Genomic DNA, 15,717 nt, shown 5'->3' on the forward strand with positions numbered 1-15,717 from the left:
TGTATTTATCCTTTAAGATGCTATTTGTCTGGCTATCACTTTGCCCCTCTCACGTCAATAGTTTCAGTCAATACCCTATAAAAATAAATGCAGAAAAGGACTTCTCACTTTTTCCTGCCTGATCTGCATACTTGTTCAGGGTCATTGACTCAAATCATTATAGCTAGAAAAGCCAGGCATTTTTAGAAAGAGGTCAGCAATTGCAGCTTCTATATTTCTTTCATGACAGGTTTATTTTTGTGTTGAGCCAATACCTCAGTGAGGATAATGGAATCCATCTGTCCATCCTGGGACCAGCTGCAATGTGCCTTGCAATTTGGTCAATAAAAAAAAAGCAGTTTTTTCATAATAGTAGTAGAGTCTTGCACCGTGTTAGCCATCGATTAATGCAGAACATGTGGAGTTAAAGTGATACCCCTTATTGGCTAACGTAAAGAGACCCTGTGTAACAGTGATTTCCCATAAGATTACATGTGCATTTAACATATTTAGGAGTGTTATTTACCTGTTAAAGCCTCCCTTGTGTAAAGAGCCAAAAGCCCTGAGACTGCTACTAGGAGCTGCCATCTTGGATGTAATGTTAGCAGCCCCAGCAGACATGTTATAATAGGAAGGAGGTGGAGGGAGTGGTGAAGGAGCTGCCAGCAATAAGGGTGTGCTAGGGAAATTACTAGTCAAACTTGCTAGCAAGTCTAGCAAAACATTTCAAGCTCTTAGGGGGAGAATCACTGCGGGGAGCGGTGACTGAAAGTCACGGCTCTCTGCAGGAAGATGATCGAGAAGTGAGTGAGCGATGGTATGTGTTCGCTCACTTCCAGATCTATTGAGCTGACGTGTGACAGATTCATTGTCACACGTCGGCTCGAACTATGAGGATGAGTGATTTTCACACTTCTCCTTTAAGTTAGCCAAAAAAAAGGGTATCACGTAAACTTCAAACATTCTACTTTTCTTTACAAGAAAACCTATCGCATAAAAATTTACCAGTGTACTATAAAACATTCATCACCCTGTGGAGAAGCCTTACATGGCCTAATTCTCACAAGGATAATCATAGGCAACACCCAATAAGCCTGTATGGCATACTTGTATCTGTAGAAGTGTAATAAACCAAAATGTATAATCTCATTGAGCAGTATGTATCAGTACCCTCAGTAATAGTTAATACAATCACAGCCTCAGTGCTCACAATACTGCTTTATCTTCTCAGCTAAGTCAATGCAGTGCAGGATGCGTTTCTTCTCAGCTGCCAGTTCTTCTTTAGAGACTTGACCCAATAGCTTTTTTGCAAAGAGGTTCTGATCCTGCATAAATGGCCCAACAGACCCTCTGCCGGCTGGAGGCAAAGTGTTTAGAACTCCTGTTGTAAATGTAAAGTTGACTTTTTTCTCTCGCTTCATGCCAGGGGCTCTTTCTTCAATCCAAGTTACTGGCCTGGAAATACAAGAGGACATTCATATTAAATTCATTTGCTGAGAAATAGAACACAAAAATGATTCCATGCAGTAACAGGAGTCAAGCCACATGGGATAATGTAAATGTTTACTATGGCTCAAACATTAACCTGGGTAGAAACGCGTGAACACACATTAAACAAAGACTTTTTTTGAAAAAAAGAAAGTTGCCAACTGTAACATCTAGAATCCCCCATTTTTCCACTCTAGGTTGGAAAATGAAGTTCTGAATCCTTGAAATAAGAATTAACACACCTTTTCCTTCACAGCAGTTTTTAAACAATAAGAGCAAAAAGGTTTACACAGCAAACTATCAAATTTAGAGTTGCCTTTTGACAACGCCGAGTCCATATATTGATTCAAGTTTATGTCAGGCCAAAGACTGTGACATTTTATCTAAAACAATACAGACTAATGATTTTAGGGCAGTTTCTTTATAATTATGAAGAACTGTAACTCAATCCATGATTATACAGCAATGGAGAATGGCAACCAGCTATAGAGGACTACAAATCTCAGCAATCCGTGATAATTCAGCAATGGAAAATGGCAACCAGCAATCATGGATTGCTAAGATTTGTAGTCCTCTATATCCAGTTGCCATTCTCTATTGCTGAGATTAGTACAGCTCCTAAACATGCAGCTTTGCAGTATGTAGAAGAAAGTTTACCTGACAAGAAGTGGCTTTTAAGGCAAAGGATTAACAGCTTTAACCCCAGTAAGCTACTTTCTAATAAATTATAACTTACTTATTATTTGCTGTGACAAAGTGTGCATTGAGCTTGGAATACTTTTCTCCTGGATCTTCATCTTGGGTAGCGGAGGTAACAGTCAACTCTCCAAAAAGGTCAACCAGCCAGGTTGCCCGCGCTATGCCACTGAAAGCAGTAAAACCTGAGCGCTGCTCATCTAGAGGTCCACCTAAGAACAATGCAGAAAAAGAATACATCTCTAAAATAAATACAGCAACAAAACAGTTCCTATGAATCTTAAATGACAAGTGTACCTTTAGTACAACTGTCTTTTAAATACTTGCCCCCACCCATTAGAGTGCTGCTAACCTTCAACCCCGTTATAGTAATCTCCACTGTGCACAGACTTTCTGCAGCAATCATTGGGAGTCGTACTCATGGTAGCTTCCAGCGGTCCTGCAGTGCACTGCTCTTTTCATAGGAATGAATGAGGCCACAGCACACGTGCAGAAAAGTACAACACTTTTAGGAGAAAGTTTGTATCGTTATAAGATTGTTAGAACAAGAGCCAAGATAAGTTTTAGACTGGGTCAGCAGCACGTCTCCCTTGTGTAGAAGTCTTTATTAATTCAATTGTAAAAGCAAGAAATGTACTCGCAAAGAAGCCAGTAGTTGAAAGCCTGCAATATCAGAAATCTCATCAGCCATGTAAAGACATCAGAACAGCCACAGCATAAAACATGCAGACTGGAGAACACATCCTTCTTACTACATATCAGCCTCAATTAATAAAGACTTCTACGCAAGGGAGGCTCACTGTGTTTGTGTTTCCTATTTGCTATATTTCCAGACACCCTGACTGTTGCTGCCTACTTGTGGAAGGTCGCTGTTCCCGTACCCCTAAGGAAGATGTAGATCTGGCGCTAGTGATATCTACTATATGTGGTTGGACGGGTGAGAGCAAGTGTTTAAAAGACAATTGTAGTTTACAATCATTTGTATGGGGATACGTTGCAACCTTCTCCTGAAATAGCCTTGTTGTCCCTTTTACCAGGCCACCGGAAAACCCCCCAAAAATATTGTATTGAAACATATCTTAGCCGCGGCTCACCAAGTTGTTCCCCTTTTTTTGGAAACAAGCGGTTACCCCTCCTCTTTCTCTTTGGGTTAGTCATGTCAAAGATATCATGCAGATGGAAGAACGTCTTGTCGCTGATACCGAAACGTTTTCAAAATTTTTGCCCCAATGGAGTGTGTGGCTGCATTTATCCACCTCACACAAGCTCCACTCATTTTTGTATTCTAATATGTTACTCTGTGGAACACATTTTTACTGATTCTCCTAATCAGCCTTCCAATCAGGAATTTGATTTCCCAGGGCCCTCTCTCTCACTCTCTCCCTGACTATCCCTGTCCTTTTCTATGGTCCTTTTCTTTCTAGTCTCTTCTCTTATTTTAGTCTCTTTTCTTCCCTTATCCTTTTCATCAGACCAATTCATGTAATTCACTTTCCATGCAGTGGCGATCATCGCCTCACACCAGTCGTTCACAAACCACGTTTCCCCCTATGCTGATACATAGCGTATGCCTAAGGAGACCCCGTTGGGAGTCCACTACTTTCTATTCCTTCCATTGATCATATACGAGTATACCCAATTCACCAGGTTTATTGTTCTATTTTGCTCTATTGTTTGATTGTCTGTACTTATTCCTGATGCCACCACTGGAGCAATGTTTTATACTTTTTCTAAGAACTGTTCATGTTCTGTGATATTTTCAATACAAAATGATTCAACTCTAAAAGACAATTGTATCTAAAGTCACAGTTGCTTTTTAAATGCACAAAAGGCAAATTACATTGATTTCTTTTTTCTTGGACACAACAGACTGGCACATCTGTTGTACACAAAGAGAAAAGACAAACATACTGGCCACAACCAGATATTAGATTTGGCAAAATTGTATGTGTGGTATTGCCCTTCAATACAAGGAAACTCAATAATGGTTAGGACAAAAAATAATAATAAAATACAATTATGTAGGATGCTTGCATTGGATGATCATAAGATAGACATTAACCCAACATATAATGCAACACACTAAGGAAGTTCTAAAATTCACATCACGCCTCCACCATGGCCCACTCCAGTATGTACAAAGAGCTCCTGAACTTACTGCTACCCTTCCGTTTAGGCCCTCTGCCATAAAAATCTGCCTCTTTCTGCCCTTATTGAGAAGAGTCATAGAGAGACAAACCTATAACAATGCAAGGAAGTTTTAGGAGTTAAAAAAACATAAATACAACAAAAATAAATTACATAAAACCATCTGAGAAGTATCATCTGGCCCTGTAGAGGTTAAAGGATAAGTGCACTTTTATGTATATATCTAACAAATTCAAAGTTTTAAAGCTGAACTCCAGGCAAGCAGATGAATACATCATTTAGAAGTTACCTCCCAAAGGTTTTGTATTCTCTCCACCCATTCCAGAGATTTACATACCCCTGAAAGACCACATAGGCAGCCTAGCCTGATGATCTGCTTTTCTCTACTGCAGTTAAGCAACATGGCCTGGTCACCTCCCTGACCTACAGCAGGAGAAAATCAAAGCTGACAGCAGTATCTGGCCTTTTTAGCATCCCCATGTAGTATATCCAGCATTACAGATACCTTCACTGGAATGAATAATATGAAACACAGATGATGCAAAAGGTAACACAGATTAGCAAGTATGCATGCATGCACTTTGACTTAATATAAGACTGATCTCACCTGTGAAATGAAGGACTCCTTCTTCCAGTGTCTTCCCATCCACTTCTTTTTTCAGGGCTCTGTATTCCTCTGTAAGAAGCTCGATGTGCTCCACGTGTAGGACCTTACCTTCAGGACAAGGCAGAATGCAGAAAGTATTGATCTTCATGCAAAAATTGCAGATTATTATTGAATCTTTATTAGCCGCTTTGTTATTTAAAATTTTATGATATTTAGAATCATTTTTTGTTCTGCTCACCTTGCTGTTCTGCCAGTTCCCACAATTCATGTGCGGCTTGTGCGGATAGAGCCATTGGGTACTCAACAAGAACATGTTTGCCGGCTTCAAGGAAACGCCTACAGAAAAATAACAAAGATTGAAAATCATTCTACAAATATGATCTTGCATTGTAGCTGCTGTGTCAATATAGGTCAATATAAATTATAATTATTATATAGAAAAGTTCACCCAGCTAAAGAAATCATACATAATATTACATCCCCCTTGCAGCCCCAATGCTTTCCTCTTTCCCTATGAGGTCCCTCAGAGATGTCATTTATGCTTTGACATCGGTCTCTACATCATTGTATTCAAGTACAGGGCACTGAGATGATGTCCAGCACTCAAAGGATGTGCTCAGTCTTCCACTGTCATTCAACCTGGAGGACTGAGGACATCTACTGGTGAAATATCACTGCAGGAGACATTGTTGGGACAGAGTTGAGTATTGCAGCCAGTGCTTCTTTTTTTTTTTAAACTGCTGGGGCACCATCTTTTAAATTAAATGTTTACCTGGAGTTGCACTTTAAATAGCACAATGGTTTATTTTTCCAATATCAGTGTTCTGTGTTTGAAGATTTATTGTATGGATCTTAAAAGGTAACCTTCCACAAAAGAAGCATGGCAGCTGCCACTGCTGACTTCTACATGACTATGAAAGCTCCAGGGCTGTCATCCTTATCCTCATTTTACTTGCTCGGCGAGTCACTAACTTGGAACAGGTATGTATCAGGTGTCGCAACACTTCACTGGCTGCATACTTGTGCGAGAATAGTAAAATAACCTCAATACAACCCAGAACTTGTATCTTACAGCTCCCATATTTATATACGGACAGGTGATATGTCATATTAGGAAATTGCTTTTGATAGTTATTTGCTAGAATGGAATTTTTGTCTCATCTTAATGAATACGTAAACCATACTGAGCCTGATGAAGGGGACCCTGCATGGCCCCGAAACGTCGCTATCATTATGACAATATGCGTCAATAAGACACGTTCGTTCGACCTATCCTCCTTGTGTACTGGTGACATCTTTCTTCTTAATCAGTCCACATATGGCACAAAACTAATCATATTAGGAGATTGCTTTTACTAGTTATTTTCTAGGGTAGAATTTTTGTCTCATCTTTAATGAATATCTAAACTCAAAAACAAAACATTTTATATATATTGCACCATACCAATCTTAGTTGTAGTGGCTGCATTAGTTTTCTTTTTTTCAGGCTACTGCATGTAAAGAAAAATACGTGTTTATCCTGCCAGAATCCTAGTGTCCTTCCTGTGAGCTGTAGAATGTTATTGGTTTTCCCAGCTACCTTCTGTGAACTACAAAAGAAAGTCTCCCTATGTAATAGAGATGAGGAGTAAAAGGGGGGTTAGTAGTACAGATCAGTAAAGTAGACTCGTGACCACCATAGCTTCTTCCACAGATACAGTGGAGTGAGTGCAGCCACCCAGGGACAGGTATTGTGTCATTCACAGGTTGACCATGTGAAAAAGAGCCTGAAAAAAGGACGGTAATGCAGCCACCATATCGGAGGACTGGTAAGCTGCAAATATATTACATTTTTGTTTTTGGGTTTAGATATGCTTTAATTTATCTGTATTGGGGTGGTCAGAGAAATCTTCTCTCTTTTCCCAAACACAGCAGCACACATTCCATTAGTGGTAATTTAATTTACAGTGCAAATATCCAAAAATTGGTTTTGTCCAGAGTTCAGCTTAAGAGGAAACCTCTAGTGAGGAAGTATGAAGGCAGCAATCATTGACCTCTCCTGAGTATACTAGATTCCTTGTTGTCATACTAATCCGTTTGGTTATAGTACTTTCTCAGTTACAGATTTAGAATGAGTATACAGATTAGGAGTTCTGACTTTTCAGGACTGCATATCTGTTCTAAAAATAGAAAGCAGAGACAAAGTTCTGGCATTTTTAAAAACAGATTATCAGCATCATCTTCTGTATTTATCTTAAAGGAGAACTATGGGGTCAGTGTTTTTCCCCATAGTTCTCCTTAGGGTAACGGGAGGACACAAACTAGCGTCCTCCCGTTACCCTAAGCTCAGTATACCGCGAGCTACAGCTCGCGGTATACTGAGACGCCGCAGCCGGAGCGGATCCCGACGTAGATGACGGTATCCGCCCAGCTACGTGAGTGACAGCTGGCTCTGCCTATCTAGAGGCAGAGCCAGCTGTACCCGCCCCCTCCCCCGTCCGTTCCGCCAGTCAGCGCTGGCAGATCGGAGCGGAGAGAGGGGAATCCAGCCCCTCACCCTGTCACGGCAGAGAGCCGTGACAGGATCGAGAGGCGAGCGAACCCGGTATGTGTTCGCTCACCTCCCGATCTACTGAGCCGACCTGTGACAGTCTCATTGTCACAGGTCGGCTAGAACTATGAGGTGAGTGAAAAGCACTCACCTCATAGTTCTCCTTTAATACAGATTCCTTAAAACCTCTATTAAAAAGAGAGCGAAATGAAACACACACACTTATTCATTCATTTTCTAAGGAACATTCCGTTCTATAGAAATATAAAAGAGTTTGTTACCTTACACTTTCCTCATGATTTTGATTGTCTGTGCAAATGAAAGCAGCATCAACCTCAGTGCTCCTTAGTGCCTCCTCCAGGCCGATTTGTTTCACTCCATTATACTGACCAAGGTCTCTCCTGAAGAATAGAAATTTGTAAAAAATGTCAAAAGAGACAACATTGAGGTTTCACAATGTACATCAGTCTCTCTCTCTCTCCCTCCCTCTCCATACATACACACACAGTATGTTATTATTTTTTTTTTTTTTACAAAACCTTTATTTTACAAATAAACATTTTAACTAATGCCAGACACAACAAGATAGTGAAGGGAAACCCCCTCAACAGAGACATAAACAGCAAAAGATGAGAGGTTCAACCCCTTCCTAAAGTGAGCACAGCAGTAACCATCTGCACTCTCTCTAATTGAAAGTCTATGTGGAACTGTACAGATCAGAGTTAGATGAGGTATGAGTTACACCTCTGACTCATTCCGCTGGAGGTACTAATTTGTGTTCACAAGCTTTTTGGTTGTTTTTTTAGCAAAACAGTTACAGTTATGATTAGCTTGGCTGGGATTTGTTAGAAGTAGATGTAAACCCCAACTGGATGATGATTTGCTTGCTAAAGCACTGTGTGCCAGTTCTTTTAACTAAATACTGTGTTTTCCTCTTTTCTTCCTCTTTTGCAGCTCAGTGATACTTGATCTCCTCCAGCCTCTTTGCAGGCCACTTCCTGTCTTCATGCACTCATTCCAGTGTTTGCTACACGTCCCTGCAGCAGTGCATGCCCAGCAATGATGGAACATGCCTTCAACTAGTTTTAGCACAGTTGCTGCACAGTCTTTATTAGATGCATATATGTGATACCGTGACAAAACAAGGACACAAATGGAAGTGCATTGTCACCCTAGGTGGACTACTAAGTATTATTTTACTGCTCATGCACACAGCTGGCTGGGGCAGCACAATATAAAATTGGACAGATTTTCCCACCTGGAAGCCACTGGTGATGTGTATAGCGACCCATAGAAGTCAATGGCTGTATGCAGTTATACACTGGACCGATTCCCCCACCTGAAAGCCGCTGGCACTGTGTATAGCCACCACGCTGTGTTTAACCACCCATAGAAGTCAATGGTTGTATGTGGATGTACGCAGTTATACCCTAGGCAGATTTCCCCACCTGAAAGCCACTGGCACTGTGTATAGCCACCCATAGAAGTCAATGGCTATATGTGGCTTTACCCAGTTATACCGTGGACAGATTTCCCCACCTAAAACCCATGGGCGCTGTGTATAGCCACCGGCGCTGTGTACAGCCACTCATAGAAGTCAATGGTTGCATGTGGCTGTACGCAGTAATACCCTGGACAGATTTCCCCAACTGAAAGCCACTGGCACTGTGTATAGCCACCCATAGAAGTCAATGGTTGTATGTGGCTGTATGCAGTTATACACTGCACAGATTTCCCCACCTGGAAGGCACTGGTGCTGTGTGCAACCACCCATAGAAGTCAATGGCTGTACACAATTATACCCTGGACTTGCAAATACCTGTGCATTTGTATGTGTACAATTCAAACATGTTTAGCTCCTTTTATTAGTGCTGGAAAGAAATTAAATATATACAAAAGCACTATCCATTTCCTTTAAAGAATGATTATTTAACATTGTAACAAAGAAAAAACTTGAAATCAAAACTGACCTTGAAACGAAACCAACAAGTTTCAGACTCTCTGATGGACTAGATAGCAATGGGTTAAGAAGGTCTCTGACCCTCACAGAACCAGCAATACCAATTCCTACTACCACCACACCAAACATTGTGCTTTTCTGCAAGAAAATAAAAGGAATATTTGATCAGTAATGTTAGAAGCACTCTTACAACCAGATATGTGCACTTGATCCCGCCTTATAAAACAAGTAGGAACTTGAGACCTCGAAAATTCGTCACGCTGAAAAACAAAAGACCACTTAAAGAAATATGTTCCTTACAATTCACAAAAGTGGTAAATGCAACAGATATGGAAACCATTACTTATGTCCTAAAGGCTTGGGCATGGCATCCCAATGACTAAAAAAAATAAAAAATAGGTTGCACCTGAACTGCAAATGTGACAATAGGAGTATAAAAAACATAATGTGCAGGTCTAAAAGTTAAATATTCTTTGTATTTGTGAGATAATATATATGAATACCCAGGCTTTATTTGGTCTCGGAACGAGCCAGTTTACATTACTGGCACCTCCTTACACGGGTCCTGTATCCAGGGCACGATGTAATAGCTTGCCACTGCCACTTTTAAACACAGAGGCCAGCAGAGGAAGTCTTCCACTACCTTTTTCCTCTGCATTAGATGATGTCCTCAGTCAGAGCCACAGAGGGAGCGAGTAGTTGAAGACTCTCTGCCGGCTTTGGTGTTTACAGGTAGCAGCGGTCCTCTCCAGGTGGCTTGGACACAGAACCCTGTTTGCACCACCCCACATCAAAGGAGGAGGCAGAAGATTTACCAGTCCTGCGGCAGTGGTTCCTTCAGTGGCCCTCAGCCCGTCCCCACCAAAGTTATTGCTGTGCGTGTGCCCACTAGGGAGCTTCACCCAGAAGTTGTCACCAGAATAAGGATACAGTGAAAGTCTTAAAAAGGGACTTCTCGTTGCAGTGACAACTAAGAGAGGATTTCCCTTACCTTGGAGACATGTTCTTTTCTAAGGGAAAGCTCCTTAATGGGACATAGATGGCAGAAGAAAAGCCTAACAGGAGTTCGTAAGTAGAAATGAAGCAAAAAAATTATTTTTTTCCATTTTGAAAACACAGAGGGAGAGTTATAACTCGCGTAAGTCTAAATCACTCCTGGCGCAGATAGGTCACAGCAAGCCTTTCTTTCCGATCAGTTCCACCTGATCGGAATAGGGCAGCTCCACAAGGCAGGGAACCTTTACATCTATACAGAAACAACAACAAAAAAGGAGACGGCGCCCACTCCATGTGAAGGATCGTTTAATAAAGAAGCTTAAAAAGGTGGTAATGTACTCTCTAGAGCTGCAGCTAACGATTATTTTCATAATCGATTAGTTAGCCGATTATTAAGTTCGATTAATCGGATTTTTTTTTAAAAAAGTCTCCAGTGATGGACTACTAGTTTGTATTGAGATTGTAGTCCATCACGGGAGCAAGCTTGGAGCGGTGGAAGTAAAAAAAAAAAAAGTGTGGTGTGCAATATAGTACATTATAAAGCGGCACAGTGCAGAATACACTCTCTCAAGCAGAAAAGTCAAATAAGAGTATCCCAAAAATTCTTCTCACGGGAGGCTTAATCGTCCATCAGATGTCACAGCGCAGCTTGGTCAGTTCAACAAAGCCGTCTTCCAGCAGTGAGTGGCAGGGTTAACGAGTTTCTGGGGCACGTCTCCTTCCTCAGAACCCCTTTAGGTTTTTGTGCCCTTTGTGTCCCAATGGGGAAATTTCCCATTCACTTCTGTCTGATAGCCACAACAGGAAAGAAACTAAGTGAAGGAAATCCCTGGTGGTCAGCAAGGTCACCAGAACTAGTGTCCCAATTGGTATATTCCCCATCTGGTCCTCTTCTGATGGCAACCCAAAAATTGTTTTTTTTTGCACTTTCATTTCGAGTGAAAACAGTCACCAGGACACATGGTGAGAGTGAATCTAATTAACAGGGACACAAACAGCAACAACTATGCAAAACAAAAAAAAGTTTTTGCTTTATATGCATCTTAAGATATTTTCTGACCATGCCTGGTCCTATTATTGTACAAATCATTTAAAAGCATTTATATGAGCCATAGTTCACTTCTCATGAATGGTCAGCTTGAAAAAAGTTGTGTATTTCTTTCCTTGTGTCTTGTCTTGCTTTAGATAGGTCAGCAAATTAAACGTAGTACAGAACAGTGTGTCTGGTAAAGATAAAGCTCCATGGGTCACACCCTGTACAGGATACTTTCAAAATGTACATGTTTTAGGATCTCTCCGACTACCATGCAGAGCTCAACCATAATCCCCTAAAGAAATAGTTTTTGATGATTTGAAGAAATACGTACGGTATATAGAATCCTATCTTATGAAATATTCAGGAGTGGCGAAACTGCATCAAACCTGCAGACAGTATATTATGAAACTTTTAGGTTTATTAAGCAAACAGGAAAAGGCTTTCAATGTGCAGGAAGTCTGCCGTCTTTTTTACACCTAAAGTCCATAATAGAAGTGTCATCCCACACTGGGCAGGGACAAATCATCCAATAATATTGAACTATTTATCACAGCCATGAAAGAGTCAATTATTTTTAACCACCACAGAGCTATCCCCACTTATTATGTAATTTATGGACTAGTGTTCTACAAAATTTAATTTGTCATCACATTCAATTTAAGAAAATGGTTACTTGACCATCTTACAAGACTTAACTTCGCAAAACGTTTAAGCTGACAAACAAAACTGATTTTGTTAAAAAGTTTTAAAACGAAATGTAGTCCTGAACTTAAGTACAAAATGGATTCTTAGCTTAACCAACTTTTCAACCTCACCAGCCAATCCAGCCGTGTCCTGCCCTGCTGTGATCTGCTGATCCACTGCCACAGCCAGAGTATATGCCAAACCCCACTATATATATATATGTTTGTCATGTGTTCCGAATCACACAACGTACCTAGAAATCATTTTTGAAAATATATTTCTTACCTTTTAGATGTTTCTTCGGTGAAGACCTTTGTGCAGATTCCAGGCTAAACTGAGCAATCAGAAACTGAAAGCAGAGGGACAGACTGAGCTTCCTCTCATTAACATTCAATGCTTCTTAGTCTTTTACCCTTTGTTTGTACATTCAATTTACAATTGTTAATGAGATCTGCCAGCACAGACAGGGTTAATTAGAGTAAACATAACTTCCCACATCTATAAAAAAATAAGTCAAGGCAACTGGACTTGCTCTATTTTTCTTGAACACGTTTCACTGCTCATCCAACCAGCTTTCTCAATTCTGAAAGGAGAAAGCTGGTTGGTTGACCAGTGAAACGTCTTCAAGAAAAATACAGCAAGTCCAGTTGCCTTGACTTATTTTTTTACAGATATACCATGACCTGGATGAATGAGAACCTTCACAGACATAACTTCCCACAGCCCCCTCCTTAAAGTGACACTAAACTCAGGAGTTCCATCTTAAAAATACATTCAAGTACCTTAACTATTAACAATACTGGACCTTATTAGTGTATCACTCAGTTGTAGTTCCTCAAATTATCTCTGAATTGGTGCTGACACTGTCCTTCCTTCTGGAGGGTGGCTACTTTTGTTTCACATGTTCATGTGTGTGTTGTAACGTAGCCAACACTCCAAGCTCACTCCCATCATAGACTATAATTTCAATACAAATTAGTAAGCTAAACATTAGATTGCAGTCCATCATGGGAGCGAGCTAGGAGTGGTGACTACTTCACAACACACACAGGGACTATGGGGAACACAAGTATCCACCCTCCAGAAGGAAGGACAGTGTCAGCACCAATTCAGATATGATTTGAGGATCTACAGCTGAGTGAAACATGAATAAGATAGATGTTTGTTAATCTTTTAAGCTAGGTAGGATTTTATAAGCAAGTAAAAATCGCTAAAAAATGTAAGTAGCATTTTCCCCCCCTAAATTATGCTATCTGAAGGGGAACATGTAACTAATGCAAAGTACGTGTTATCCCAATTTGGCTACAAAAGTGGAAATACACTTTAAAAGTAACCAATGCTATAATCTGAAGGATGATTGGAACACACCAGGGAAAAGAAAAAAAAAAGGGGAACGAGGGGCGATGGACAACTGAAAAGGAGACGAGGGGCATCAGCAGAGGAACGAGGGGTGTCAGCAGAGGGGCGTCAGCAGAGGAACTTTACAAGGGTAAACATTAATCTTTTAATGAGGAACAATAGAGGAGGATGGGGGACAACAAAAGTGGAATGAGGGGCATTAGAAGAGGAATGAAAGAGGAACAAAAGGGACATTAGGAGAGGAACGATAGAAGAGTATGTGGTACAGCAGAAGAGCAATAATTAAAAAATGAGAGGCAATAAAAAGAGGAATAGGATACATTAGGGGAGGAATGAGGGACAACAGAAAGGAATGAGAAACAACAGAAGAGGAGCAATAGAATAGGAATGAAGGACATTGGAGGAGGAATGAGGGACAACAGAAGAGGAATGAAGGACATTGGAGGAGGAATGAGGGACAATAGAAGAGGAATGAATGACAATAGAAGAGGAATAAAGGATATAAGGATGAGAAGTAAAGGACATTAGAGGACAAAAAAATATGGACATTGGAGGAGGAATGAGGGATATTATGATGAGGAATATAAGAGGAGGAATTAGGGACATTGGAGGACGACTGAGAGGAGGAATAAAGGGCATTAGAGGAAAAATGAGGAACATTGGAGGAGGACTAAGGGATATTGGAAAATAAGAGAAATAAAAGACGATGGAAGAGGAATGAGGGATATTGGGATGAGGAATGTAAGAGAAGAAATGAGGGACATTAGAGTTAAAATGAGGGACATAGAGATCTGGTTCCAAAATAAATAATCCCTTCTTCCTTGCCTGTGAAAGTGTCCTCTGATCCTACAGAGTCCCTTTTCTATTGAACAATCAGCAGTACATGTTTATTTCTCTTACCTCCACACACAGTCACTGTCTCCCCCAATACATACACACTGTACACTACGAAGCTGATATGCTGCTTCAGTGTCAGTCCGCTCTGAGTGATACACGCTGTGCAGGGAAAAGGGTATATGTTGCTTTAAGGAGCGATGCATGATGGGAGTGATTATGTGAAGCCCATGTGACCCAGACCAGGAAGTAGTGTGACAGCATTGTAGACTGTAGTGTAGAAGGACAAGTTGCATTGTGGGGGAGAGCAGTGAGCATGGAATAAGAGAAGACTGATGAATGGTGAAGGTTGAAGAGTCATACAGTAGAGGTAGGCAGAGACACGGATGGTGCCAGTCTGTAGCTGTGAATGTCACATGGAAAGCATGGCAACCACCATGTGACTGTAATAATAAACCTCCAGCGAAATGTATGCTGTTACAGTTAAAGGTATAGTCCACTTTTCAGACCACGTTTCATTTGACACCCATATTAGCCCCTGTTCACACCTCAGCATTCTGTCATGCATTTCCCCCAAAGCATGACAACGTTTGACATGAAGTCTCCTATTATTTTCAGTGGTGCCCCTTCACACCTGAGAGCATTCTGTCCCTTGAAGCTTAATGTTGGAAAAAGTACATGAGGTTCTTTTCAGGCAAAATTGCAATTTTTGGACTCAGACTTCAATAGAAGTGCCTGAAAAAATGTGCATAACGCATGCAATTGCAACTAAGCCCCCATTTACATTGGTGTAGCATGTGAGCATGCTCAAAATCCTTTGATTGTGTGTACATTCATAAAATGCGTGCTGTGCTTGCAGTGACATTTATTGTTAATGGCGTCCTTAACTTGCCAAGTGAGGCGTGTGACAAATGCGCAAATAAAGGTTTAGAATGGATACGCTGCCCTATGCATGGCACATGACAAACGCACATAAACACGAGGCGCAATTTCTCCTTTTGCGAGTGGCAATGGTGTCATTCAGTAACTAGCTTTTTGAATGGCAAGACAAAAAAGTTTCCAGCCTGAAAACAAGTCCCCAACCTGAAATATGTTCATCTCGGGTGTAACATGAAACGTAGTGCCATTCCACAGTACCCACCACCACCACCTGTCAGTATCATGGGTTGATTCTCCTCACAGTGTCCTGTATTTTTTCATTTGGTATAGCTCCGCTGACACAACTGCGCCATACAGGGATCTGTGAATGGAAGACTATAAGTCCCGTCTGCTACCGCAGGAGAGGGAAACATAGTGTAGTGATCTCTCTCCACTTGTAGTCAATGAATTGCTTCCTCTAGTCTAGGGGTGGGCAACTCTGGCTCTCAGCTGTAGTGGAACTACAAGTCCCAGGAGGCATT

General features: G+C 40.9%; 1 protein-coding gene across 1 annotated transcript; it reads right to left on the bottom strand.

Moving 5' to 3' along the window:
• Positions 1–1,040: 1,040 nt before the first annotated feature.
• On the bottom strand, positions 1,041–9,545 carry BLVRA (biliverdin reductase A). The gene is made up of 6 exons (XM_018569064.1): positions 9,419–9,545; positions 7,730–7,849; positions 5,157–5,254; positions 4,919–5,026; positions 2,204–2,375; positions 1,041–1,434 (listed from the first exon to the last, which is right to left on the bottom strand). The coding sequence occupies exons 1-6, from the start codon at positions 9,535–9,537 to the stop codon at positions 1,179–1,181; spliced, it is 873 nt and encodes a 290-aa protein (XP_018424566.1). The 5' UTR covers positions 9,538–9,545; the 3' UTR covers positions 1,041–1,178.
• Between the last annotated feature and the right edge of the window lie 6,172 nt (positions 9,546–15,717).

The sequence above is a fragment of the Nanorana parkeri genome, unplaced genomic scaffold (genome assembly GCF_000935625.1).
Source record: "Nanorana parkeri isolate BGI_ZX_2015 unplaced genomic scaffold, ASM93562v1 scaffold1281, whole genome shotgun sequence".
NCBI lineage: Eukaryota > Metazoa > Chordata > Amphibia > Anura > Dicroglossidae > Nanorana > Nanorana parkeri.